We start from the raw sequence: 27,285 nt of genomic DNA on the forward strand, positions 1-27,285 counted from the left end.
AACAAATACTTCCATGTAATTTAATACATTTACAGTGAATTGTCTATTTATTTGCACAATTGTTCTGAATTTGCATGAAGGTTCTTCATGAGCCCAAGTGTCATTTTTCAAACAGATGTATTCGATAAGGAGCTTGCCAACTGTGAGATACAGGGAGAAAAGGGCAGGTGATGGAGTTGAGGACATGACACAAATGGAGTAAGTCAAACTACAGTACATCAACTGTAATGTGTACTGTGCGTAAAAGTTGATTATTAGGCTCTAAATTATTATTTATTGTCCATTTTTGTCAGAGAGCTGACTGAGGCAGCAGTCTTGATAAACCTGAAGATTCGCTTTGACCAAGATTTTATCTACGTGAGTCATGGTTTCATACGCCAGTAAACATTGACATACATTTCTAAGACATTTGCTTTTACAATTTACAATTTGTTTATATCATCTGTAAAGCAGTGCCGTGTAAATATTGTGTACAAGCATCTGGTAAACATTTTAAAAGAGTTTTTCACACACATTCTAAGTCAAACATTTTAGAAACACTTGTTCAATGTTGTGGCAACAACCAGCAGGGAATGTAACCAGCTTGTGTGTTGTTACACTCAACTGTACAGACTTACATTGGCAGTATTCTGGTATCGATCAATCCATACCAGCTGTTTAACATCTACGGCACAGATGTGGTTCTTCAGTACGAAGGTCATGGCTTAGGAGACAACCCACCGTGAGTCTTGACAACATATTAAAAACATTTACCACTGGTGTAAATTTGGTTGTTGATTATTGATTTGTTGTCCTTTTAATATGCTTCTGTATATGAATATTGGTTTTCAGTCATTTATTTGCCATCGCAAACATCGCCTATACGACAATGATGGACCTCAAACAAAACCAGTGCATCATAATCAGGTCATAAAAATGAGTCCCTGGACTTCAAAGATGATAGAATGTGTGATGTTTGTAAGTGTGGGACTGTATATTGTTGTGTTAGTGAAATGTTTGTGTTGTAGTGGGGAAAGTGGTTCTGGTAAGACAGAGGCAACCAAACTCGTTTTAAGGTACCTCACGGCTATTCACCATACGAGGAACATTACACAGCAGGTATGTGCAAAACAATTGCATAAAAAAAGACATACTCAATTCTATCAATAGAATGTATCATCATTTGATAGCTCATGATTTGATCAAATGCATTGGGTTCATATTTTGTTGATATTTTGAATCTAAAAATCTAAATAGCAGATTCATTTCCAGAACATTAACTTTTTTTTTAATTGAATAGGTCTGTCACGGAAAAATAAGACTGAATTTTAACATAAAATTAAGAAAATTAAAATGAAGTGCAACCTTCTTAAAGCATTAAAAGGATAAAATAAAAAAGCATGTTGACGTAGGTCAAAAATTGCCATAGACCTACGATACATATTTCAAATTGTTCATATTGCGATATATCATGCCACACTACATCGCTACATCTCTACCGCAGTACCTAACAGAATTTACAGATTTTGCTAAATTTAGAGTTAGGATTAGGATTTAGTCCTGTTCGTATAGTTTTGAGAACATTTTTCTCAATATTCTTCTCATAATTTCCCTCTGAATAGTAGTTATAGAGTGGGCCAAAAAGCGCATTTTCCCAGATTAACATACTTGTTGGTCTCAAAACAGCATTTCTGTCATTTTACAGTATCAGCCTTTCATTTTCCTTTAATTTTAGGCCAATGTTGATGGTTAGGACTATGTTTTTTGTATGCTATAGGAAATGTGTTTGTCAATGAATGTTCTGTACTCTCTTTGTTTTCTCTTTTATGGATTCGTCCATACAGATTGAGGTAAGCATGAATACTTTACTTTTACTGATAGCAATGATTAGTGAATACATGCAGAAGTAGAATGAATTTTTCAATGTTCAGATTCTGGAGGCAACTCCTCTGTTAGAATCCTTTGGGAACGCAAAGACGGTCCGAAACGACAACTCGAGCCGCTTTGGAAAATTTGTGGAGATCTTTATGGAGGAGTGAGTATTCATTTTCATTGAACATGCAGAAATCAGACATCTCTTCTGTTCAAATACATCACAGGTTATATTGTTAATTTGCCTCTGAAATGTCTCCTAAATTCGAGAATTGCTTTATGAGAGGCAGCACAGTGAGGGAACTAGATCTGTACCTCCTGACCCTGTGTGAAAGTAGAGCAGAAAAGGTTGTTGTTTAACCTCAAGGTCAGGGAAAGCAAGAGACGGAAAGAGAATTGAGAAGACGGATAGGGCTGAAGGAAAGTTCATGCACACGACTGACCTGTGTGTGTTGTTTGTTGTGTGTCAGAGGGGTAATCAGTGGTGCCATAACCTCACAGTATCTACTGGAGAAGTCCAGGATCGTTTTTCAGGTCTGTGTTTTCTTGTCCTCTTAACTTATGAAGTGCAATGAAGCCGTGTTCTGACAACTGACGTTTGGGACCTACGTGGACTTTGTGTGTGTGTGTGTGTGTGTGTGTGTGTGTGTGTGTGTAGGCCAAAGATGAGAGAAACTACCACATCTTTTATGAGATGCTGGCTGGACTTCCTACGCACATGAAGCGAGCCTTCTACTTACAGGAAGCTGAAACTTACTTTTACCTGAATCAGGTAAGAACATACAACACAAGATGCGCAAACACACTACAAATAAACAAACATCCATATCTGGGGCATTATGTCTAAACTAAATGATCATAATGTCATGACATTTGTAGGGTGGTAACTGTGTGATCATTGGGAAAGACGATGGAGATGACTTTAGGAGGTTACAGAGTGCCATGGACATTCTCAACTTTAGTGCTGAGGACCAGAGCAGCATTTTTAGAGTGCTGTCATCCATTCTGCACCTGGGAAACGTATTTTTCCATAGAGTTGAGGTATTACAAGCACGCACACACACACAAATACTTAAGGCTGTGTTCTCACATTTGACTTCTTTTTTGATAAGTAAAAAGTAAAAAAGCTTGCAGCGTTTTGGTTACAAATAGGAGCTGGCAATGACTTCGGAGGCAGCGTTTGTGCACGAAGGCAGCTCAGCTTGATAGGCAACGTATAGGAAGTCTATTTGAATTATAAACAGAGAGCGTCTTTGCAACAACCAATCACATATTTAATAACTATAATAATAATTTCTCGCTATAAATGTAATCAAAAGTTATTGAAAGTGAAAATTAAACGTACATTTATACACAACTATGCTCCAACCAGCGTTTCGGCCGCCATTTTATTTTTTCTTGCTTGATCCTGCTTGACCAATCACCTTCCTCGCATGTTTAACTTTTTTCAACTTCAAAAGATGCTCTGAGCTGCAGAAAAAGACGCGCTGGCGTTTAAAAAAAGCGCTCAGGACTTTTTGAAAACACAGTTTACTCCTTAGGATTACGATGTAAAAGCGACAAAAAAGAAGTCAAATCTGAACATAGCCTAAGTAAGCAATTTTGATAGACAGTTGATCTGAGCAAGGAGTGCCTTGTTGTTGTTGTTGTTTTAATAAAGGACATCCAAAAATGAGCTAATTTTGTTTGGACACCAAATACTATTTTGTACTTAATGGCCTCTAAAAAAACAAATACAGGATGCTTTTTCACACAGGCTTCCAGGGTGTCTTATTTGTCATGCATGCACAATAAAACATAAAATATGTAGCTTTAAAATGTTTTTTTTTTTTTGCTGAAATATGCAAATCATCAGTCAGAAGTTCAGGAGACGGCCGGTGTCGTCAGCACTCAGGAGATTCGCGCAGTGGCCGATCTGCTGCAGATTTCTCCAGAGGGTCTACAGAAAGCCATCACCTTCAAAGTGACGGTAGATAAACACATGCGCCATTAAAAAAGCATTTATTCAGATCAGGTTGTTGACAAGAAATGATGGGGAGCTGGACACGAGCACTTGGCTCCAGCATCATGTAGTATTACACATCCGGGTCAGGCAAACCGAGAGAGATAAGTAGACTTTGTAAGGACATGCAATAAGGTTCATGGTAACGAGTTCCAGTAACCTAATTTAAGTTAGTTCAGCTCTATGGAAACCACCGTAATTCAATCAGGGTTTGCTCAGGTCTTGAGTAATCTTAACACCTAATTGCTTACTCACTGCCGGGATACTTTGACATTACGTCACACACAGAACATCAAAGGTTAGTGAGGACAGAGATGACAGCTCCTGGTTTCTAAACCTCTTCAGTTTCAAACAAAAATCTCATCAATCAAAACGTATGACAACACACATTTTATGTACAGTATATGTCTTTATAAATGTTGTCTTTACAAAATTTTAAATATCTCTTATTTTGCTTTTCAAAAAAGGTTGTTTGAAAAGGAAATCAAAAATTAACTAAGAGTGTATTCTTTCTCCCACAGTGCATAAAAAATAAACCATTAAGATTTTTCAAGATACTTATGTACTCAAAAGAAAATTTTAAAAGTATGTTATGGTAATGACAAGTTACCTGTAATTGTCAAGCCGGTAATGTCGCAATTAAAACAAAAACTCATAAGTTTCATTTTCATCGTGCAAAATCTAGTTTCTTTTTTTAAAAAACAATTGAAACATTTTTACATCATGTACGTTTTCCTGAAAGGGGGGAAAAAAAAGAGACAGAAAGAGAGGGGTTACATGTATACCGAGTTTATGCGTGTTTGTGGTTTGTGTCATGTTCAGCATCTTGCTTATTTAATAAGTAAAGCTGTGTCATCCGGCGAGCACAGGTTTGTGTTTACACCAGTGCTTACGTGGATCACATAACAGTGTATCAGGTGCACACGTGAGCGAGCGAGTGATGCAGTGTGTGTCTGTGTGTGAGACGCTGATGTTTTATCCAGGCCTACTTCTGGGTGAATATGAGTCATGGTCATCTTATCCAAATTTAAAAATGAAAAGATATTCGCTGGTTCTCATGACAACTGTTTAAAAGTTCAAGGTGCCACTGATCGCTTCAGGTTCTTGTCGTGAGATTGTCTTTAGATTTAGATGTGACCCATATCATTATATTTAACCAAATGGAATTGGTTTAAACCTACAGTATCTGAGTAGCATTTGTGTTTCTTTTCATCACAGGAGGCAATGAGAGAGAAGATATATACACCGCTCACAGTAGAAAGTGCTGTGGATGCCAGGTACACATTACTCACAATAGGAATTGTCCTTCAGCAAAGCGTTTCCTCTTTTAAATGGATCTTTTATTGTGTTTTTCTCTTCTCTAAACACAGAGATGCAGTTGCCAAGATCCTTTATTCCTTGCTTTTTCATTGGCTGACGGAACGTATCAACGGACGGGTTTACCCGAGAAATGATGCACTGTCCATATCTTTGCTGGATATATACGGATTTGAGGTATATTAAGCTATACAATACATTTATCAACTTAAAGGGGAAGTAAGTCATTTCTGTACCACTAGTGTCTGTCCATACAAGTTTCACAAAAACTCGTGTTTTTGGTTTCGTGTTTTCCAGAGCTTGACGTTTAACAGCTTTGAGCAGCTCTGTATCAACTTTGCCAATGAAACGCTCCAATTCTTTTTTACCCAAATCATTTTCAAACAGGAACAGGTGAGAATGATAACACATGCAAAATGTCGATTCTGTGATTATCTGAATTTTTAGGAAATAGTGATCTTGAAGGAAATCAAGAGATGCCAAATAAATATTTTACAGACTTATGGCTTGTCCACACCGGGACGATAACTACGTGCGTTTATCATCGTCGTGACTATGCCTCGTGACTAAAGAAAGGGCGCCAATGTGAGTGTGCACAACGACGCGTAAAACGGCAGGCGTAAAAGCGTCATTTTTTTTAACGCCTCGTGCTCGTTTTTTCACTTTTGTTCACGTGCCTGGAGCTGCTGAAGTTACAGTAAAACATGACTTGGTGGCGCTCAAGCACACATTGATGAAGAGTAACCAAGATGAATTCTTCTTCTGTGTGACAAGCGAGTGTCAGAAGCATAAAGTTGCGCAGCGCCACCTTGTGTGCCGGGGTATTTCTGTTTTTCATTAAGCGCCATCTATGTCAGGGAGTGAATTTGCACGTTCACTCGGCTCATCGCCAGTGAAAATCGTTTGGGTACGAACGCCGAAAAACGTCTCGAAAAACGCTGGCGATAAGCGCGTGGGATTATCGTCCCGGTGTGGACAGGCCTTTACGCTGTAATTAGGGATGCACGATACCATTTTTTAAAGACCGAGTACGAGTACTGATACCTTTTCACAACACAGTGAGACTAATATGAATAGAATAGCTTTATAATTACAAACAACTCCACCTTAAACGCATTTTGAAAAAAAACTTTGCAAACTTTTTTTGCAAACTTTCAACGCAAATTTCACAACAAATTTCAGTCAGTTCTGTCAGTTATGACATGTATCGGTCTTTGGGATCGGTGCATTAGAATCATCCCTAGCTGTAATAAAAACAAACTCCCACAAACTCTGATTTTGTATAGGAGGAGTACATTAGAGAACAAATTAGCTGGAAGGAATTGACGTTTACCAACAACCAGGCATGCATAGACCTTATAGCTACAAAGCCCCATGGGATACTTCGCATCCTTGATGACCAGAGCTGCTTTCCACAGGTTATACACGTTTGTTTCATTGTTGCATGTTAACAAATATCCTCTCTATTATAAACCATGTATGTAAACACTGTAATGTTTTTTAAATATGTTGTATTTTATTGCCAGGCCACTGACCACACCTTCCTTCAGAAGTGCCACTATCACCATGGAGAAAGCCCCCTGTATTCCAGGCCAAAAATGCCACTTCCGGAATTCACTGTGAATCACTATGCTGGTCGTGTAACTTACCAGGTAATAGGAATTAAAGCAATATTTTATTCCTGTTGAATGTCAAAGTGAAGTTTAGGTCTAATCCATGTGTACCATTTGAATAACGGTAATGTAATGTTCTGATTGTAGGTACAGAAGTTCCTGGATAAGAATTACGATCAGGTCCGACAGGAAGTACTGGATCTGTTTATGCAGAGCCAGAACCGAGTGAGTCCGTTTCTGTGTTTGTGTGCATGTGTGTGTATGGTCAACAGTGTGTTTACGTTAAGTAATGTTAAAGGTCTACTGTTTGAAATTTAGGGGCATCTAGCTGTGAGGTTGCGAATTGCAACCAACGGCTCACTCCACCCCTCCCTTTCGAGGTATTACGGTGGCTGACACAGAACTAAGATGTCGTCACGTTTTCGCGTTTTTGCCGAAGGAGATAACGTATTTACGAAACGCGCTCTGTAGAGCAGTTTGTCCTTTTAGGGCTACTGTAGAAACAACATGGCGAATTCCATGTAAGGGGACCCGCGGTGTATGTAGATAGAAATTGCTCATTCTAATGTAATAAAAACGTAACGCTTCATTATGTAAGTTCTTTATACACCTCTGAAGACATATTTATGTAGATTATATTGCATTTCTGTCAATAGATCCTCCAAAAATGACACACTGCACCTTAAATAAATATTCTACGTTACTTCATGCTTTTTATTATTTGGACAGCAATGAGAATAAACTAAATGAAATGAAAAGCAAATTTTAGTCAGTAATTTTAGTCCTGTGTGCTTGAGGTTTAAAGGAGATCTCAACAAATTCTTAAACTGTGTTTTCTAGATGGTGTCTAATCTCTTCATAAAGCACGCTGAGATGCTGAACCAACAGAAAGGTGCGATGAACCGAAGCAGCACGATAACTCGGAGATACCAGCCGTCAACTGTGGCTGCCAAGTTCCAACAATCGCTACAGGAGCTCTTAGACAAGATGGAAAGGTCTCACGCACACACCGACAGACACGCACATTTGAACTTTTTCATTAGGACATGTTAGCTACTTCTCCAGTGTAGGTCAATTCAGTTCAGTTTCCTCTTTATATCATTCTTTCAGGTGCAACCCATTTTTCGTGCGCTGCCTAAAGCCAAATAATAACAAGGTACAATCACACGTTATTTTTGAGCCGTATATATTCCAGTTGAATTGCGGTATATACATTAATATGCATTGGTGTATGTTCAGGAACCTGGTATATTCGATCCCGAATTGGTTGCTACTCAACTCAGATATTCAGGAATCCTGGACACGATCCGCATCAGGAAGGAGGGCTATCCAATCAGAGTGCCTTTCCATAAATTCTTAAACAGGTATCCTGCTCAACAGCTGTTGCTTGTTACCTACAGCGCATTTTGGATAAGTGTGTAACGCAGTCTGGTGCTATATATAGACATGCACTGGAGGCTAGAATGCATTCGAAGCATTTCTGAGAACATTTGTGGTTCCCACTTCCCAGGTACAAAGGCCTGCTGGGAATGAAGAAGCCACCACCTCCAGATGGGGATAACTGTGTGATTATGCTAATGAAGCTCAGCCCAATCAACAGAGGGGATTATCAAGTGGGCGTGTCAAAAGTAAGAATCGTAACATTCTAAAACATGAGCTGCGTTCCATTTGATAGGGTTCCTACACAGTGTTCACTGCTCCCTACTCCCTGAGCACGGGATATCCATTGAAGTGGACTTTGCTGACAAAAAAAACGCTTAATTGGAATGCCCTGCAATGTCATCAAAGAAAGGCAACGGCACGGTTGTGCAGATTGTAATATAAAATTTAAAATAAATAATTTATACATAAACGTAACACGCATTATGTATCTAATCAATATAATCTTAGCTTTTGTTTATGCTTGTATTTATATGTAATATTTGACTGATGCAGCTTTGATTATTTGAAACTCATTTGAAACTACATTTTAATTTGGTCAACTATGTGAAGATGTGTTCTTAATCCATGGTCGTGTCGATCTCATCACGCTTTTTTCCCTATGTGGTGCAGCCAAACATTCCTGAGGTAAATAACATAGCTTATTACACGGCTCGTTGGAATGCTTGATTCTGATTGGCCAGTCGCGACATTTGCAGGTTTGTTATTCCCAGATAACAACCTCTCAAAACTAATAACACACGGCAACCCGGATGCAGCAAATCATTTTGACAGGTTTTTTTGACAAATTAAATATAAATATGTCTTTTAATAACATATATGACATTATATTTACAAATGATTAAACGTTTGCCTGTTGCCTGTTCGTGACATTTGAACGTCATTTCTCAACTTAAAACCGAAAGTAAACGGCTTTTCCTTGCAGAAGGTCTGCATTTGGTAAAAATGAGCTAATAAAATATTTCAAATGTCCATCTTTTTCTCATGTGCCAAGTAGCCGTGCAATAAGCGGGATAATGAAGGGGCTTATTTCACGATAACAACCGGCTGCCTGTACATTATCCCGCTTATTACACGGCATGTTACATAACATAATAAAAAAGAACTGCTGCTGCTTACCACTTTTACATTAGTTTGTATAATAATAGCAAAATGGATGAATCCTTACATGCATATGAAAACTACTTTTTAATTTCACAATAAAATATAAATACAAATAAATACATTCATCATCTCGAGTGTGTAGCCTACAGAATAATGCTACAAAAAGTAAATAACATATTTACTTGAAGAAAACCACAGTATTTAATATAATTAACAATAATTAAATAAACTTTCACAATGTACGAAAGGCATACGTAAACTCGTCCGTTGTTTTTCTGACTCGTGACGCGGCATGCAATGGCAGTTGGGTGATTTTCCCTTTCCACTTCCGGCGAAGTGATGTATCGATGTTCCCTGATTCCCTGCGCCATTCGCAGTGCCCTTCGAACTGAACATGTTCGCTCCCTTCGGACTGGAATCTCACTTAAGATGACGGAACACCCTGTGAAGTCCACTTAGCAGCCCACTTACAGCCAAATGGAACGCACCAATGGACTCATTGTTTCAATTACATTGAAAAATTGTATTATCTTATTTAATTTTTGTTTGATGTTTTCACTTTCCAAGCTCTTTTTAAAGGAGGATGTTTATCAGTTATTGGAGAGTAAACATGATCGCATGATGCACGTGGCCGCGCTCACCCTTCAGCGTTACATAAGGGTGTACTTGACCCGCAAAAGGTTTCTCAAGTTCCGTCAGGTCATGACATACCTGCAAGCCCGCTGCAAGGGTTACCTGCGCAGGTAAAGTATGATTTCATTGAACACCATGAAATATTAACCAATTTGTCATTTTTAAACCAGTAAGAAAATGTGTAAATGTGTACTTAAAGGTGCAATGTGTGATATTAATGAGCATCTATTGACAGAAATTCAATAAATTATACATAACTGTATGTCTTCAGAGGTGTATAAAGACTTGACATAATAAAGTGTTTAAATCTTTATTACCTTAGAATGAGCTATTTCTATCTACATACACCATGGGTCCCCTTACATGGAATTCACCATGTTGTTTCTAGAGTAGGCCTAAACGGACAAACTGCTCTACAGAGCACATTTCGTAAATACGTTATCTTCTTCGGGAGAGAAGTGAAAACTTGACATCTGTTCTGTGTCAGCCACCGTAGCGCATAGAAAGGAAGGAGGGAGGGGTGTAGTGAGCCGTTGGTTGCAATTCACAACCTCACCACTAGATGCCGCTAAAATTTACACCTTAACATTTTTATATTATGATTTAAAGTCATGATATAATGATATATTGGAAATATGTTTATTAATATTTGTAGCTGATTTAGGCTGAATGTTAGCCATTTATGTGATTTAAACAAAAGTAGCTTCATCTGTGTTTTAGACGGTGGTTTCTGCGAATGCGTCTCCACCTGATCAAGTTCCGCTCACGGGTCAGGCTCATCACCAATCGCAAAAGATACATCAGGGTAAGTTTATACATTTAAATTGCTACTGGACTGTTAACAAAAGAAAATACTGGGCAATTCCAGTGTTATGGATGTGACATTTTCAGTCGAAACTTGAAATATACATTCTCAGAGAATGTATTTATTAGCAATATATTGACTATGAAAACCTATGCTTTAAAAACACGCAAAAAAAATGCTTTAAAAACTTTGAGAGACTTCACATGGGTATTTAAATCACCAAATATTTCTGACCTATCAGTATGGTGAAAACCTTTGATAAAAACTAGTTTTTTTTATTTTAAGGATAGCGTTTGCATGGAATTACCCAGATATTAAAGATGGCGAATATGGAATATTACATTTAAAATAGTCCAGCTTTTGTAAACAAACAAAAAATCACTTTTATTGCTTTTCCTTTGGCTGGTGATTTTGTCACAGGACAATCTCCTCATGGCAAGAAGAGCAGAAGACGAGAGGAGAAGAATTGAACTGGTAAAGTCTTTCCCCTTCTGTCATTATTAGATAAGAACCTGCTATATTCTTGAACGTCACAGGCACAGACAGAAACGTTCTTGACTTCTCAGCGATATCTTAAAACATCTTTGAGGAAATCCATTTATCACACTAATGGTGATTGAAGTTATCTCCAAGTTTCCCTTTGCAGGATTTACAAGTTTATATTGTCTTGTGTTAAACTCAAACTGATAAAACTCTGACACATTCAGATTTCAATTACCCAGCTTTATGTTTTCCATCCTTCTTGATAGGAGTTTCATCGTGCGTTTCTTTTCTCTCTGTAGGAGCGAATAAGTAGGGAGGTGGTAAATGTCTCTCAGCTGGCGATTCCTGCAGAGTTGGGAGGATTGTTACAAGCCACAGCAGGTTATTCACAATGCACCAGTGTGTGGAAAAACTGTCTTCTTAAATATTAGTGGTATTTGCTAAAGCAAGCGTCAGTATTGTTCATGTTGTCGGTTGGGGATGTGTTTTAAATAGCTGCACCATTTGTCTCATTCTAACATTATTTAAAAACTCGGGTGAAAATCTTAGGCACTATAAATAAATTCAATACGTGCTTTTATTTTGCTTGCAGCCGGTAGGGAGCGTCATTCGAATTGCTTGGCTCTCGTTCAGGCTCCTAGAATACAAGCAGACCCTCAGCTTACTCTTCCATTGGACATCAACAACCATCTGATGACCAAATATATACGGACACATTTCAGGGTAGGTGTTCTGCCTATTTGCATAAAACATACTCTCATATCGCTCACAATATAAAAACAATGCAGTGAATTATGGGTAATGTGTGTGCAGGAGCTCTAGTTCGGGATGCTAACAGCACTACGTGAATAATTGTAAATATAAGAAATAATGCAAAACTTTATTTTATTGTGGTCGAGTAAAAAAAATGTGCAGAACGTATTCTCAAATGACTCACCATAGGCAGGTGTGCCAGAAATTGTATGTATTTCCTGCATGTATGAGGCAATCCCAGAATACATTGCTCAGTGAGAAAATGTCCAATTAAAAATGTATGTTTACTCCTATTTGCATAAAACATACTTTCATATGGCTCACGATATAAAGACCACCCAGTGAATTATGGGTAATATGTGTGCAGGAGCTGCAGTTCGGGATGCTGACGGCACCGTTGGAGAATTCGCTGACGCGTCTAGAAGACGATCTGAAACATGATGCTCTTGATGTGTTTATACTGGTAAAGTCACATTAAAAACACATTAAAAGTCTCTCAAATCAGCTTTTTTATAAAACTTTATTTCAATTATAGTTAAAACAAAGAACATACACATAAAGTTATAGCTTTTACTCCCTTTCTTCACTCTAACTAAATTGACCAAGATGGTCTAACTGGGAGAGTCTCACCAGTTGGTAGTACAGTTGACCAGCTTGGACCAGCTGCTGTCATACGCTGTTTTTAAGATGCCTATGTTGTAACAGATCTTGCGTTTCATGGGGGATCCAAACCTGAATGGTGCTCAAGAAAACCTGTTTGGAAATTACATCATTCAGAGAGGCCTTTCCACCCCACCAATCAGGGACGAGATCCTCGCACAGATAGCCAATCAGGTGTGGCGGAATGAATACACCAGAAACGCAGAGAGAGGCTGGTTGTTGATGGCCGCCTGCTTGAGTTCCTTCGCCCCGTCTGAGAAGATGGAGAAATATTTACTAAAGTAAGAACACAAACACAGACAGACAATACAATCACATTTTTTTCCTAAGCAGTTAATTGATTTTATCTGTGTCAGATTTGTGTCGGACTATGCCCTGAATGGATTTAAGGCAGTGTGCCAACACAAGCTCCTTCAGGCCATGCAGAAGTCTAAACTGGTGCCCGACGCATCACGTACGTACCCGCCGTCGCTGCTGGAGTGGACCGCCAACCGCAAGAAAGCACGCGTGGTGCTACAGGTCTACTGTTTTGACGGTAAGAAAAAGCTAAACGAGCAAATGCGATATTATGATTAATAGAAATAAATATAAATCGCATGCACAAATATCGAGTAAACATTCAGGTTTTTTAATGAGCAATGCATTCTGGGATTGCCTCATCCATGAAGGAAATCCGCAATTTATTTTCTACCTAAATGTTTTGGCACACCTGCCTATGATGAATAATTCGAGAATATGTTCTGCAGAATAATTTTTATTTTATTGGCCATGGACTGTTTTGCATTATTTCTTATATTTATATTTATTTATTTAGCAGATGCTCTTATCCACAATGACTTACAAATGAGGAAGCATTTAACATTTTGTCAATGAAGTTTAAAATAACTTAATAATAAACAAAAAAAATCGTAATAATACCATGAATATTTTTATATAAACCATGCATGTTTATAATTAAATAGTAAATACATTTTTACTAGCATATGGTGCTAGTGAAGTGTTAGTTTTGGACCCTACATTTAAACTGGAACATTCATTTCAGTACCATGGTCAACATCAAAGTACAGCGCTTCTGCCCCCGCCCCCCCGAGCATTAAAGGACCTGTCTTCATACTTGGTTCAACCCAACCCAACAATCTCAAATAAGTTCCTGCCTCCTTCAGTCTCTGTGAATGAATGTGTGTTAATGTATGCGGTGAGTTCACAATGGAAATCAGGACCGGTGTCACCTATCTCTACTTTCCTTTCATTTATTTAATCTCTTCCTCTGTCATTCTCTGTATCGTTCGTTCGGCCTCTCCGCTTTCATCTAATCTCACACGCTCTCTCCGTCTCTCTGTTTTTTTTTTCGTTCTCATTCAGTTACACCGTCTCTGTCTTCGCCTATTTGGGCTGGAGCAGATTAGTGGATATGTGATAGTGTGCAGATGTGTGTGTGTGTGTGTGTGTGTGTGTGTGTGTGCTCATTGATGCACAGTTGATGCTCATTGTCTCTGACTGCTGTTTCCACCTCTCGACTCTGTTATATAAAGAATAATGTACAGCCAGCCGGATGTTATCGCAGAATAAACCAAGCAACCAATCGCGCTTCGTTTTGTCCGCGTCATGTTTAGAGGCGTGGAAAGTCCCCGTAGTATCAGACAACGAATGTGTCAAAAGTTAACAGCAGCAAAATGATTGATAACAAAAATATGCCGTGAACCTCGCATACTTTTAAGAATTAAGCGTTTAGTAGATCGTGATGAATTCTTATAGCAACCGTTGTAAACACGACAGCTTACTTCTTAGATCAGACGGCTTCGTGTTGTTTCAAGGCGGACCGTTAAAGAACGCGACACGCACGTCTCCCGGAAACCCTGTGACATTCAACCAATCAGATGACGTGTTTCCAGAAAAGTGTGCCTTATGCATCAGACGTCTAGCCAACGGTCCGTGGGTGTGAGACTGAGCACTGTATAACGTCTGACAGGACAGGGTACTTCGTTTTTTCTGAGGTGAAAGACTTTTTATTTCTTAACAAGTTAAGGAAATAACGATAGATAATGACACTGATATTGAGCCTCACAACTTCTCACCTAAAAGCAGATATTTAATTGGGACAGCGAGCGCTCACTCACTCTGCTCACTCGCATCTGCCAACAGCTTTCACGCGTGTCTTTCAAAATAAAAGTCTCACATTAGAAAAACATTTAGAATCATGTTTTTTGCTGTTGATGTTGTTTCTTAGACTGTACACTCACGTTATTAAAGCGATATTTCAGAGGGTGCGCGTGAACCATTGGTTTGTTTTTCCGGCAAATTTAAGTAGTCACACTTATATTTTATGTATTTGTAATTAAATTATTTGTCAAGTTACAGATTTTAAGGCACCTCGCTGAGTTTAAGGAAGGACTCTGAGATTGAGATTTTGTGTTTATCTCCATACAGGTGTGTCCTTTCTGTGTCCTGTACATTCTTGGACAAATGGAGAGAACATCGCAGGAGATGTTCTACAACACAGGTGATGGGTCTTACGACATTGAGTTATTAGAGATTTTAGCATTTACGATCAATAACCAATGTTTGTGTTATTTGGCAGGGGCGTGTCTTCAGAGAGCCAGTGGGGTTGGTCCGTTCTGATGAAGGAGCCGGGGCAGTGGGTGGAGCTGGAGGGTCACGATTATGTTCTGGATCTGGTGTGTGACCTTGAGCTGCTGGCAGACTTCCCCAAACAGAAAACCTACTTCATCATCTCGACCGAAGACCCCAACAGGGCTCGACCGAATGCGAGCATGTATGCAAAAATACTTTTAAAGATACAGATCACCCAATATAGTTTGTAAAAGAATTATAGGAAGAGTTCAAATAAATGAGAATTCTGTTATGATTTACTTACTGTTGTGTAAGTAACAAACCAGCGTGACTCGTATGAACACAAAAGGCAGAATTTTAGTGACTGACAGCCTCAGTCCCCATTTGCAGACAGGATGTACAGGATGTTTAGTCAAAACACATTTACGTGTCCTTGTATATGCAGAAGTCTGTTTGGCAGTGGATTCGATGATGAGGAAGGGCCACTTTCATATGCAAATCGGACCAGCGCCATTGCGACCAACAGTCTACCGATTTCTGAAAGCCACTACACTCAAGGTAGACACTTCACATACTTACTGTGACATGTACAGATCTTAGGCTTGTGTGAACACAAAAAGAAGATATTTTGAGAAATGTCTATTTGTGTCCATACAATGGGCGTTAATGGGTGTCAATGTTGTTTGGTTACCAACATTCTTCAAAATATCTTCTTTTGTGTTCTGCAGAAGAAAGAAAGTCATACAGGTTTAGAAAGACGTGAGAGTTTGTTTTATCTTTTGGGGCACTATCCCTTTAAATGATAGCTCAGAAGTCTTTGACCCGTCCTAATCTGATCGGCAGCAGATCAAACCGCAGTTTTACCGAAAGGCCTACTGACCTATCCCATAATAACCCAGTGTGACCTTAAGAAATGCGAAACGACAGTGTGTGCTTGTGTTGCAGTGAATGCAATGCCCACTTTAATCTGTACTAGCAGATCTGTGACCCTGCATGTGAAATAGAATCAGATACACACAGAATGGCTGTATTACATACAGCTGGATCAGGCTAGATGGTGTTCTTACAGTAAATCTTCTGCACGTGCGCCAAGGATGAGTAACGTTATACGGGTTTGAGGGTCTCATTTTTTTATTACAAAACTGTTTCTATTGCATACAGGTTTTCTTATAGTGTAAATTTTACTATTGTGTATCATTTATGTTTGGTATTTCTTTGATTTCTTAGTTTGTCCTTTACTGTACATTTTTTATATTCTATTGTCTCGTAATTTATTACTTGTTCCCCTTCTACACCATCTTCTCATGAGGAAAAAACACAATAAGAAATTTATTGTATCAAGTGCATATGATAATGGGTCAATGACGTGTCCGGCCAATTTTAAAATACAAATAAATAATAATATATATTGTTGAAGTTATTCAAGCATTAAGAATGTGGTGTACACATAAATGCAGATTAAAATGTTAAATTAAGTGATTTTAGTGCTTTTCATCTATGAATTAGCCTTAAAAAAGTCATGTGGTGCGACCGTGATTTATATTAAAATTAATTCATTTCCTTGACATGCTTAACACATTTTTTACAAATCTTTGTAAAAATAAGTATTTGCATTTCTTTGAGTTTTCGTAAGTAATCATCTTGTATTTTTTTCTATAATTTTGTCTTAAATGAACAAAATTAAAGTCCCCGTGAACCGGAAGTTGCGATTGTTTTTACTTCCGTATTCTGATGCATTTCCGAGTGAAAATGAATTTCAAAGGAGAAAATTAGTGGGCGTGGTTTGCATTTTTTACTTCAAATTGATTGGATGTATAAAAACAGCTGTTGCATTTTGAAATGAAACTAGCAGCAGACTGACAGTTGAAGGGGAGGAGTTAACGGATGCTCCGCCCAAGCCGTCTAATTTATGTCATTTTATATGAATCGTCATTTCAGGGCGGAAGTGCATTTTCAGATTTTAACTGAAGGTTATGAGGGTACATGAATTTTAAAAAGAGAATAACCCACATTGATGAGCTATTTACTATAAACGCTGCAATATTTCATGGAAAAATAAGAATTGTAATTTTTATTTCACTGGGACTTTAACAAACGTATTTTTCCTGAAAATCGCATACAACTGATGTAAATGTTTTAAAAATACCATTCACTTAAGCATGCTGTATCAGAGATTCATATTCCAACCACAATAATTGTATGTATTTTATTTTTTGACCCTAATTAAGATCATAATTCTTGAATGTTCTCTCTCTCCTTCCCCTTTTTAGACTCAGAAGCATACTTTGACACATCTCACAAGGGAATGGACCGGTATTTGGACAGCCTCTTTGACCCAGTTCTGTCTGATGGAGCTGGGGTACGATGACACCTGATTAACTCCGACACACAGACACACGCACGTGTGTGTGTGTGTTCATGTTTGTATATCCCGGTGGGGACCTAAACCTGAACGCACACCAACACATGGGGACTCGTGTCACCGTGGGGACCAAAATTGAGGTCCCCATGGGCAAAAAAGCTTATAAATTGTACAGAACAATATTTTTTTTAAATCTAAAAATGCAAAAAGTTTTCTATGATCTTTAGGTTTAGGGGTAGGGTTAGGGGATAGAATATACTGTATAGTTTGTACAGTATAAAAAACATTACGCCTATGGACTGTCCCCACGGAGATAGTAAACCAGACATGTGTGTGTGTGTGTGCGTGTGCGTGTGCGTGTGCGTGTGTGTGTGTGTGTGTGTGTGTGTGTGTGTGTGTGTGTGTGTGTGTGTGATCAGTAAAAAACATTTACTGATCAACTCTAATAGCTTTGTATAAAAGCGTCTGAAAAATGCATAAGCATAAATGACCTTTTAATAATCTGTGAAGAGGTTGCTGAAAGAGTTATTAAGTTTTTGTCTCATAATTCACTGGGGCTTGCAGTCTTACTATCGCTGGTATTCTCTCTCTTTCGTTCTCTGTATTTGGATGTAGGATTTGGATGCTACAGTTTTGTCCGGCCGCATGAAGGGTGGAGGAGGTGTAGGTGGCGATGGAGCTCAAGAAACTGCTAGACCCCCTTTCTCAGCTGCTCTTCAACCTGGAGGTAAATCTTAATGAGAACATTCCATAAACATCTATTGTATAGGTCACTTGTTACTTGAGAACCACTATAGGTTATATGCATTATAACTTAAGCCTAACAGAATAAAATGTGCACTTTTACAATCAAAAAATGATATTCTTGTATCCTTTTTATAAATGAGGATGCCACAGGATATCCTTGTGTGTTTATGGTACTTGTTTGCATGTGTGTTGTGTAGCGGTGAGAGTTCTCCCACCCATGCCAGTCACTCCAGTCATGCCCGGGGCCGTGGCTCCGCCCCCTGTGCAAGGTATTTCTAATGAACAGACTGGTCGGGTTCAAAGAGGTGCTAAAGAAGATAAAAAGCATCATTCAGTGTTGTGTTTTATCTCTGTTCTTTAGACCAACAGCAAGCTGCCCTGGCCCAACAACAGCAAACTATCATCAACCAGCAAGCTGTTATAATGGTACACAATCACTACAGAGTTTATTATATCAATAAGCCGCTGTGGTAAAAATGTTCATTAAATGTACATATGTGATAATCACAAGAAATGCATTTATTACCATTACTGTATCTGAAATATGCGTATTCTGTATCTTGAAAATGCTCTTTTGTGTACATCTAGGTATGTACACAAAACACCTAGCAACATTGGGAACAATAAAATAAACCATAAAAATAAAATCAAATAAACAATAAAAATTCTAATCAAATGAAGTAAAATACTTTTTTGGCTTTGGATTATGGCGACTGTACCACCTCAGGTGTGCATTAATTTAATCATTTAATTTGAACAACGTATTCATTTCATGTTTTCATTTAATAATTTATTTGAATTGTTTTAATAATTAAATAATGAAAAAGTTTGTCGCCAACATATTTTCTCTTAAAATGTGTACTGTTCTGTTGCTGAGTATTTTAAGCGTCGCTCTCTCTCGACTTTTTCTCCATCAGGCTCAACAGATGACCATGCAGGCCATGGCTATGGTGTCCAGTCCTCCAATGTCCCCCCTCACAAGCCCCCCAACCAGCCCTCCACCCACTCCCTACAGCACCCTGCCGCCCAGCCCCTACCCCGCCATCCCACCCAGTCCTTACGCAAACTTCCCCCCGAGTCCTTACGCGCCCCTTCCTCTGTCTGCATACACGAGTCCCCGGATGAGCCCGCACCCGGTCGTCGCCTCCACCTCTGTCAACACCACCCCTGGTGGCTCACAGGGACAGCGTGACGCCCTGAAGAAGAGCAGCGCTCAAACCGCCCAGCCTCAGAAGAATACGGCTACACAAGTGCCAGTATGTTGCTATTAGATATTTTTCTTGATCTGTTTTAGGATCATAACAGCTTTGAATAAATGATTTTTAGGGTACATCATCAAACGGGTCTTTGGGGAAGAAACAAGCTCCTGCTGCACCAATTAAACTCGACAACAGGCCTGCCAAAAAACATGGTATGGTCACATATTTGTCTAACTGAAATACATAGCAAGTCAACAGTATGCAATTTTGTATCTTCTCATATATTTGAAACCCTTTCCTCTTTTTCACCCAGCTCCTGTTGCGGTCACAGGGCCAATGCGTACTGCCCCTGCTCCTGCCACAGAGGTGGTCAAATACTCCATCTCCAACTCTGAGCACATCGTTCCCAGCCACAACATCAAAGATATCATCAAGCAATATCAAACACCGGTCCCAGAACCCGTGCCACAGAAACCCAGGTGTGTGTGTGTGTGTGTGTTTCTGCTTTCATGGACAAGATGGTAAGATCGGATTCTGTGAACTCGATTTATGACATGCATCTGATCACAGGAGAGATGGTAAAGCATTTGTGAAGAAGTTGAACCCGCATGATGAAGCCATGCACATCCTAAAAACACAGATGGACAATCCAGCCCCTCCACAGGTGAGCTCTGTTTACCTGTCCGCCGGTCCATCTCGTGGTTTTGTGAAATGATTATGATGAAAGTAGTAATATGTGTCTGTGTGGCTGATGTCAAATGTTGTCAGCTAAAAATAACTATTTGCAATTATAGGACTTTGTTAAGATGTATGCATAGTTTAACATGTTTCTTTTTTCTCTTATAGATTTGTGTTTTGAGTACACTAAAAAGTAAAGTTATTCAAAGCTTTTACTTGCAATTATTGGCACGTGAGATTCATCTGCATAACTGCACAGAGAAACATTAATAACTAAGTTTAAAAACCCAGTTTTAAAGAGTTTAACCGCACTGAACACAAATGTGTTTCTTAGTACTTTTGTCTTGTTTTTCAGTAGTTTTAAATGATTAATTATGCCTTGTAATGCACTTTATAATGCATTATAATGTCTTATAAATAATTGTAACTACAGTTAATTACAACACTTATCAATTCATTGTTACACTTTGCATTTTTAATTGGTTATAAACTAAATTTAACTCACATTATGAACAATTATAATGCATCATACCCTTTAATAGCCGCTTATAATGCATTATACATAAAGGCTTTAAGTAAAGCGTTACCCTGTGTTTAAATCAAGATATTCCTAAATCAAAATTCTTCAACATTCACATGAGAAACACCTCAGATATGAAGTCTTGTGTTCAGAAAAAAGTCTCAATTAAGTGAATTATTGCATAAAACAAGAAAAATGCCAAACTTGAATTGTGGTCAATATAATTCTGTTAGGTCAACAGAATCTACTTTTTCCCTTTTGTTGTGTACTTATTTTATTTTATTTGGGAAAACTAGACAAAAACCACTAAACAAATGGTTACCATGTTATCTGCTTTTTTCTGTTTCTATTGTTTGAGAATATTTGAGGTTATTCTTTGTTTGTTCACTGTTTTTTAGAGAACAGCTTCCATTCCAGCTGCTCCAGTGCCCAGAGATGGAGGTCTCAGACCGACCAAAAGTTCCAAGAAGAAAGCCCCCGAGCCTCCACCGCCCTTACCACCACCCGGTAATCAACACACCCACGAATACACTCACAAACACTGTTGTGATGGAAGTGACAAAAAACTTAAAAAGTTTAAAGATTAAAGTGGTCTCTCTCGCTCACACACACATCAGTGTCCAGAGAGCTTCCAGTGGAATCCGAAAGCATTCAAACACAACTGCACAGGAGCAGCAGGGAGGAGTATTACACCTACACAAATGTTCCCTGGAGGATCTACCTCAGGAAAGAGGTATGTGTGTAGTTCATATAGCATTCACTGCATAATAGTTTGAGTAGATGTGATGTGTATGTAGATCTAACGCTGCTGTATAAACTGCTGTAGGTGTTTTATCCCAAGGACACTTGGAATCATCCTCTAGTGCTGGACCTCATATTTAAACAGGTGGGACAAAACCTTATTTCATATTTTTTAGTTGTTTTGGGCTATTATTAGAGATGCACCGATACTTAATTTCTCCACCGATACCATTCAGAGTGATATATGCCGATTCTGAAGATTAAATGAATATTTCTTACATTATTGCAAATTACATTTACATTCATTTGGCAGATGCTTTTATCCAAAGCGACTTTTATGCAAAGGGACTTACATGTAGGAGAGCATAACATTTTGTCAACACGCTAAACAGTACCGTATGTACACTCCCGGTCAAGAGTTTGTGGACACTTGTGTTTCTCGTTATTTAAAAAAACTTTTGATCTGAAAGCGTATGCTTGAATGTCTGAAATTAGTTTTGTAGACAGAAATATAATTTTGCAAACAAACATGCCTTTTTCATGACAAAACCAACATTTGATTTAACAAAAAATGTTTTTGAAATGGATGACTTTGAATAATGAAGAAAGAGCAGCCAATAAGAGCACAGAATAGATGGGAACTCCTTAAATATTGTTTAAAAAGCATCTCAGGGTGAGACCTCAAGAAGCTGCTTGATAAAATGACAAGAAAACATTTCTACAAATTCTAGTCAAAAGGTAACTACACCGAAGATGATAAAACATAACAATGTTTTTATTGTTAGAGTATACAGTTATTCCCATAGTTCCCTTTGTTTTATTTCATAATGTTGAGGAGTTCATTATTATTCTAAAATATTCTCATCTTTAACTTTGTGTTTTCTCAGATTGTTAATGACACATTTACAGAAGCTTGTGTTCGCATTACCAAAGACGAGAGACAGAAGATGAAATCTTTGTTAGGTGAGGAAGAAATTTAAATCTAAACCTACTATTATGTGAATATGTTTACAAAATAACTTTTTTTACTTGTTAACATTAGCAGATGCATTTGCTAACATGAGCTAACAATATAGTTTGTCAGCATTTTTAATCCTTATGATCAGGGGCGTAATTTCCACTGGGGACAGGGGGGACATGTCCCCCTCACTTTTCAAAATTTTATTCGTGTACCCCTCACTTTCAAATTAGTTTGTAATGATTTTTTAACCACACGCCGTCATCGCCACGGATAACTACTAGGACCGAGCAGGACACAGAGAGTGTGAGCGTGTGTCTATGCGCGCGTCGCATGCACATTCTAAAAATAGATCACTGAAAGATTGTTTTCAATCACGTGGTTTGATTTCAATTTAATAGAAATTTGTTTTTACTGGTCGTTGTTTTGGCTATGTTAAGCCATTTCCTTGTAATGGACTTCTATGGGGAAGAAACGCATATGCGTGATTTATTACTTTTTTCGTTTAATAAGGACTCGTTCTTTTAACAGCAGTTAACGTTTATGACAAGGCTTGACAGAAACGTGGGCTTCCCTGGTCATTGTTTAGGTACGTTAAACCTTGTTATTCGCTAAGCAAGTCATCCGGCTCGTCTCCTTCCGACTGCAGATTCAGGTTTACAAGCCATGTTTTCCTCCGTTTCTCAGGCAATACTCGCATTTCCCCCCTTCATGAACATCAACTTTTGCTACACAATAAAAACACCTTTTGGTTTCATGGTTTAATTAATTTAAACAATCAAAAACAACGCAAAACATAGGTATTTTGAATTTGTGATAGGATTCAAATCAAAAACATTTTCCCCCATTTTGTGTCCCTCCCACTTTGTGTCCCCCCCACTTCTCAAACCAAAGTTACACCCTTGCTTATGATAGTTAATACAAATTTGTATGTAGTTAATTGTGCGTGAACTAATGTTAACAGATTTAAATTCTGAAATGAACATGATCTAAGATTAACAAATGCTACAGAAGTATTGTTCTTTAAAATGCATTACTGGCTCATGAATCTGTTTTTGAAGATTATTCTGTTATGTGTTGACGATAACATGACTGAATAATGGAATTCTTTTGTTTTTATAGCGCAATACAACATCGAGCCGAACGTAGATGTTCAAGATGAGAGTGTGAAGAAGACTGTGATATCAGCTGCCAGGGAATCATGGGAGATTTATTTTTCTCGCCTTTTCCCCGCCTCAGTGAGTTCCTCATCTTGGCAGCTCTTTAGATTGTACCAATGACCAGTCCTGGCGGTGGTAAACCTGACGTGTGTGTTGCAGGGCAGTGTGGGTACAGGAGTGCAGGTGTTGGCTGTGTCTCATTCCGGTATCAAGCTTTTGAAGACAGTGAAGAGCAGCACTGTAGCTCCAGATTACTTCAGAGTCCTCCGACCGTACAGGTACATCATCCATCCAATCACCCTAGTATGTATTTAGACACACTTAAAAATGTGCAATTGCAAAAGATTCTTTGCGGTACTGTAAATGCACAAAACTAAATATAATTCTTACACTTAAATATTTTTAGAATTTAATTTCTTTCCCTCAGCTACACAGACATCTTGTTTGTGACCATCCCATCTCCGAACATGCTGGAGTTTAATCTAATGAATGAAAAGCTGATTCTCTTCTCTGCCAAAGCGCCTCAGATCAAACAAATGATCGATCTTTTCATCTCTCATCTTAAGAAGGTACCAGGAGAACTCATCTCTTATTCACGTATCATGTCGAATGAGAATTTGACGGTCAAAGGGTAGATTTTCTCTTGTCTTGTCCACAGGATTCAGAGTACGTAGTAGCAGAGAGGAACTTCATCACAGATGACCGAGCTCTGCTCAGCTTTCATAAAGGAGATATCATTCGTCTGCAGGCTATGGATGGATTGGAGGAAGGTGAGACACAAACACACATTGATGAAAGAAGCAACGTTCCTTTAAGCACCTATAGTATTATTGCCATCTAGTGGCATTTTTATTCTTAAAGTTCACCCAAAAATGAAAATGCTCTTATAATTTATCTCACCCTCATGCCTTACTTAGCTTAATCGAAATCTGCACGCTGAATTTAGATGGGTCAGAACGTCAATAATAAATCTCATTGGTTCTTGTGTGTCTCATGACTAGTTCATGACTGAATGTAAACTACAATGTTTCATGGTGTTTGTTTGATTGTGTTTCAGGTCAGAGTTATGGATGTGTGGTGAAAAAGAAGGTCATCTACCTCGAGGAGCTAAAGAGAGACACGCCAGATTTTGGTTAGAGATCACTAAATACCAATTTTACATTAAGGTACCCTTTATAAAGCGTTTATAAATGTGTTCATTAATGATTAATAAGTCATTTACAAATGCATTATGACGCCGTTATAACTGCATGAATAAAAAGAGGGATTCTAACGAAATACCTGCCAAATAGTGAGCCATTTTTAACTCACATGTTATAAATGCTTAATAAATGTATTTATTCATTATTTATTTGACTCGAAAGCAGATTCATTATTATCTTGGTGTTGTTTGCTATGTAGGCTGTCAGACTGGACACTGTAGGGTGTTATGTTGAATTTCTTACACCTGCTCACTATTTGGCAGGTATTTTGTTAGAATCCCCCTTTTTATTCATGCGGTTATAACTGCTTTATAATGCATTTGTAAATTACTTATTAATCATTTATGAACACATTTATAAATGCTTCATAAAGGGTACCTTAATGTAAAGTTTTACCCCAATATCAATTGGAATTTGTAGTTCTTTATGAAATGTGGTGAACCAAACATAAAATCACAGCGGTTATAGACGCTTTCAAAGCTACAACATAAACAAACATTACTGTGCAAGCGCGCTTTTGTGGTGCAAAATATGTATTTATTTATTTAACAGGATTTATGCCCCAGAATTAGCTACAGAGCTAGATTTCCTCTCTAGTCCCTGTAGTAACTTCTGGTACACATTCACAAAGAATACAGTCCCTGCAGATTTTTTCTGATAACAAGCAAAAGAAATAACAAGTAAATTACATTAACTAGCAAGTTAAAGTATGTCTAGCCAGTATTATTTTGGGTTACCAGTAGAAGAACTTGTTTATTTAATTAAATGAATATACATTCAAATGCAACAAATTGTTTATTTAATACAATTATTATACAATAAAATATGAATATATTTGAAATTCAATATAAATAGTTGTATTATTAGCCACTAGCCAGACCGATCAACAAACACAAACCAGAAGGTAACTTCGGGCCAGGCGCGTACGTCCGATGAAACCGTCTATAGGCAGCACAATTCATCTGTTCGTCTTTTGTTTTCCAGGCTGGAGGTTTGGGGCGGTGCAGGGTCGCAGTGGAGCGTTCCCTATGGATTGTGTGCTTCCTGTAGCTGCTCCTGATTTTCTGAGCCTGCCTGCAGAGAGGAGAGACGAGCCAAGAGACAGACAGGGCCGGGTGGCGGCGTCAGGAGCCGTCGCTCTCGCTGTGGGATCCACCGCTGCCGCACATGAGCTAGACCCATCGCTAGAGGTTTACACTATATATTTATATTACGTTACATAAACGTACACATTCTGGAGGATACCAATAGATTATAAAATGGACCGATGTTATTTATATGTCATGTTTTTTTGTTTGTTATAGTGTTTAATAAAAGAAACAATAAAAAGCACAATTGCTTTGTGCAAACTGAAAGACCAGCTTGAAAATGATGGCACACAAAATCTTTAAGCTTTTATTATTGTAATGTGCTGTAGACTGATTAAAAGAATGTGCGGTTTGAATTTGTAAAAATCATTGAGCAATTCAAACACATGCTAAGGCAACACTAATATCTCATACTATTATGGTCACGCGTGTATATTGTCTTATTTAGATCTGATCTCTGATACTTCTTTAAACTCTGATACATACGTCACAGAATGCTCTGTGTAAAATAATGACCCTTATTTTTTTATATAGTTGGATTCTGATGGATTTGGGGATTTTGGTAGCTCTGACGTTGAGGGAAACATTCTTCTGGACAGCCAGTACAACATGGTGGAGTTTGCTAGGAAACATTTTAGAACATCGAACGGAAGCAAGAGGTAAACTTGGTATTACTTTACATGAAAAAGCTGTTTATTTATGAATTACAAGAGCAAAGAAATTAATGTTTTTTCGTTCAAATAGTGACTCGTTTAGAGATAAGTCCACCAAAAGCAAAGCAACCAAAGACCCTGCAGAGATGGTGAAATTCAGCAAGGTAAAGTTTGAATATATTTACATCTACACAAATACACAGAAACACACACTTAAAAACCACATGTGTACTGATCTCTCTCTCTCTTCAGAACCCTTTAGTAGAGTCTCTCATAGACTTCACAGATCCCAACATGAACCGCGTTGCATCTGATATTTTCCTAGGTGAGATGTATCACAGAAACACAGTTTTATTTTGTTTGTATTGGAGACATACATTTTGTATGTCTCAAGTTGATGCTGATCTTTGCTTAAATTTGGTTTGGTTTGGTTTTAGCCATAATGAAGTTCATGGGAGATCATCCACTCAGAGGCCAGTCGGAGCAGTTTGTGGTTTGCACCATCCTAAAGGTAAAACACAATCTTACATCCGTTACCCAGCGGACAAATCATTTTTGCACTGTGATTTGAATGGCTGCTAAATAGTTTTACTTTCTCTTTAAGCCTCACTTTTGCTTTCGGTTTTGCTTGACTTGTACTTTAGGGAGTAATTCGCTTTAGCTTCACTTTCCGTTTCAATTTAGCCTCTATTTTACTTTCAGTTGGTGGAATTGATCATAGGTCACAAATACATATGTTTTTTTG

At 38.2% G+C, this 27,285-nt stretch overlaps 1 protein-coding gene across 1 annotated transcript in view; it reads left to right on the plus strand.

The window, feature by feature from the left end:
• Positions 1-27,285, plus strand: part of LOC130552515 (unconventional myosin-XV-like) — a 37,107-nt gene that overhangs the window by 4,000 nt on the left and 5,822 nt on the right. Inside the window, exons 2-55 of the mRNA XM_057330849.1 lie at positions 116-198; positions 294-357; positions 612-721; positions 832-906; positions 1,008-1,098; positions 1,824-1,829; positions 1,911-2,014; positions 2,322-2,385; positions 2,510-2,623; positions 2,731-2,892; positions 3,707-3,820; positions 5,072-5,130; positions 5,224-5,347; positions 5,468-5,563; positions 6,457-6,588; positions 6,697-6,822; positions 6,931-7,008; positions 7,624-7,778; positions 7,894-7,939; positions 8,023-8,147; positions 8,294-8,411; positions 9,895-10,070; positions 10,681-10,765; positions 11,186-11,239; positions 11,548-11,629; positions 11,841-11,971; positions 12,369-12,464; positions 12,707-12,942; positions 13,018-13,196; positions 15,089-15,161; positions 15,240-15,434; positions 15,678-15,790; positions 17,503-17,591; positions 18,210-18,321; positions 18,539-18,610; positions 18,703-18,767; positions 19,259-19,597; positions 19,668-19,752; positions 19,854-20,019; positions 20,111-20,204; positions 21,137-21,245; positions 21,356-21,471; positions 21,565-21,624; positions 22,367-22,442; positions 23,560-23,675; positions 23,757-23,875; positions 24,025-24,166; positions 24,256-24,367; positions 24,655-24,729; positions 25,784-25,989; positions 26,422-26,546; positions 26,632-26,704; positions 26,793-26,865; positions 26,978-27,051. Coding sequence (XP_057186832.1) covers positions 116-198; positions 294-357; positions 612-721; positions 832-906; positions 1,008-1,098; positions 1,824-1,829; positions 1,911-2,014; positions 2,322-2,385; positions 2,510-2,623; positions 2,731-2,892; positions 3,707-3,820; positions 5,072-5,130; positions 5,224-5,347; positions 5,468-5,563; positions 6,457-6,588; positions 6,697-6,822; positions 6,931-7,008; positions 7,624-7,778; positions 7,894-7,939; positions 8,023-8,147; positions 8,294-8,411; positions 9,895-10,070; positions 10,681-10,765; positions 11,186-11,239; positions 11,548-11,629; positions 11,841-11,971; positions 12,369-12,464; positions 12,707-12,942; positions 13,018-13,196; positions 15,089-15,161; positions 15,240-15,434; positions 15,678-15,790; positions 17,503-17,591; positions 18,210-18,321; positions 18,539-18,610; positions 18,703-18,767; positions 19,259-19,597; positions 19,668-19,752; positions 19,854-20,019; positions 20,111-20,204; positions 21,137-21,245; positions 21,356-21,471; positions 21,565-21,624; positions 22,367-22,442; positions 23,560-23,675; positions 23,757-23,875; positions 24,025-24,166; positions 24,256-24,367; positions 24,655-24,729; positions 25,784-25,989; positions 26,422-26,546; positions 26,632-26,704; positions 26,793-26,865; positions 26,978-27,051 — 5,964 coding nt within the window. The remainder of the gene's footprint in view (positions 1-115; positions 199-293; positions 358-611; positions 722-831; positions 907-1,007; positions 1,099-1,823; positions 1,830-1,910; positions 2,015-2,321; positions 2,386-2,509; positions 2,624-2,730; positions 2,893-3,706; positions 3,821-5,071; positions 5,131-5,223; positions 5,348-5,467; positions 5,564-6,456; positions 6,589-6,696; positions 6,823-6,930; positions 7,009-7,623; positions 7,779-7,893; positions 7,940-8,022; positions 8,148-8,293; positions 8,412-9,894; positions 10,071-10,680; positions 10,766-11,185; positions 11,240-11,547; positions 11,630-11,840; positions 11,972-12,368; positions 12,465-12,706; positions 12,943-13,017; positions 13,197-15,088; positions 15,162-15,239; positions 15,435-15,677; positions 15,791-17,502; positions 17,592-18,209; positions 18,322-18,538; positions 18,611-18,702; positions 18,768-19,258; positions 19,598-19,667; positions 19,753-19,853; positions 20,020-20,110; positions 20,205-21,136; positions 21,246-21,355; positions 21,472-21,564; positions 21,625-22,366; positions 22,443-23,559; positions 23,676-23,756; positions 23,876-24,024; positions 24,167-24,255; positions 24,368-24,654; positions 24,730-25,783; positions 25,990-26,421; positions 26,547-26,631; positions 26,705-26,792; positions 26,866-26,977; positions 27,052-27,285) is intronic.

The sequence above is a fragment of the Triplophysa rosa genome, linkage group LG4 (genome assembly GCF_024868665.1).
Source record: "Triplophysa rosa linkage group LG4, Trosa_1v2, whole genome shotgun sequence".
Classification (NCBI taxonomy): Eukaryota; Metazoa; Chordata; class Actinopteri; order Cypriniformes; family Nemacheilidae; genus Triplophysa; species Triplophysa rosa.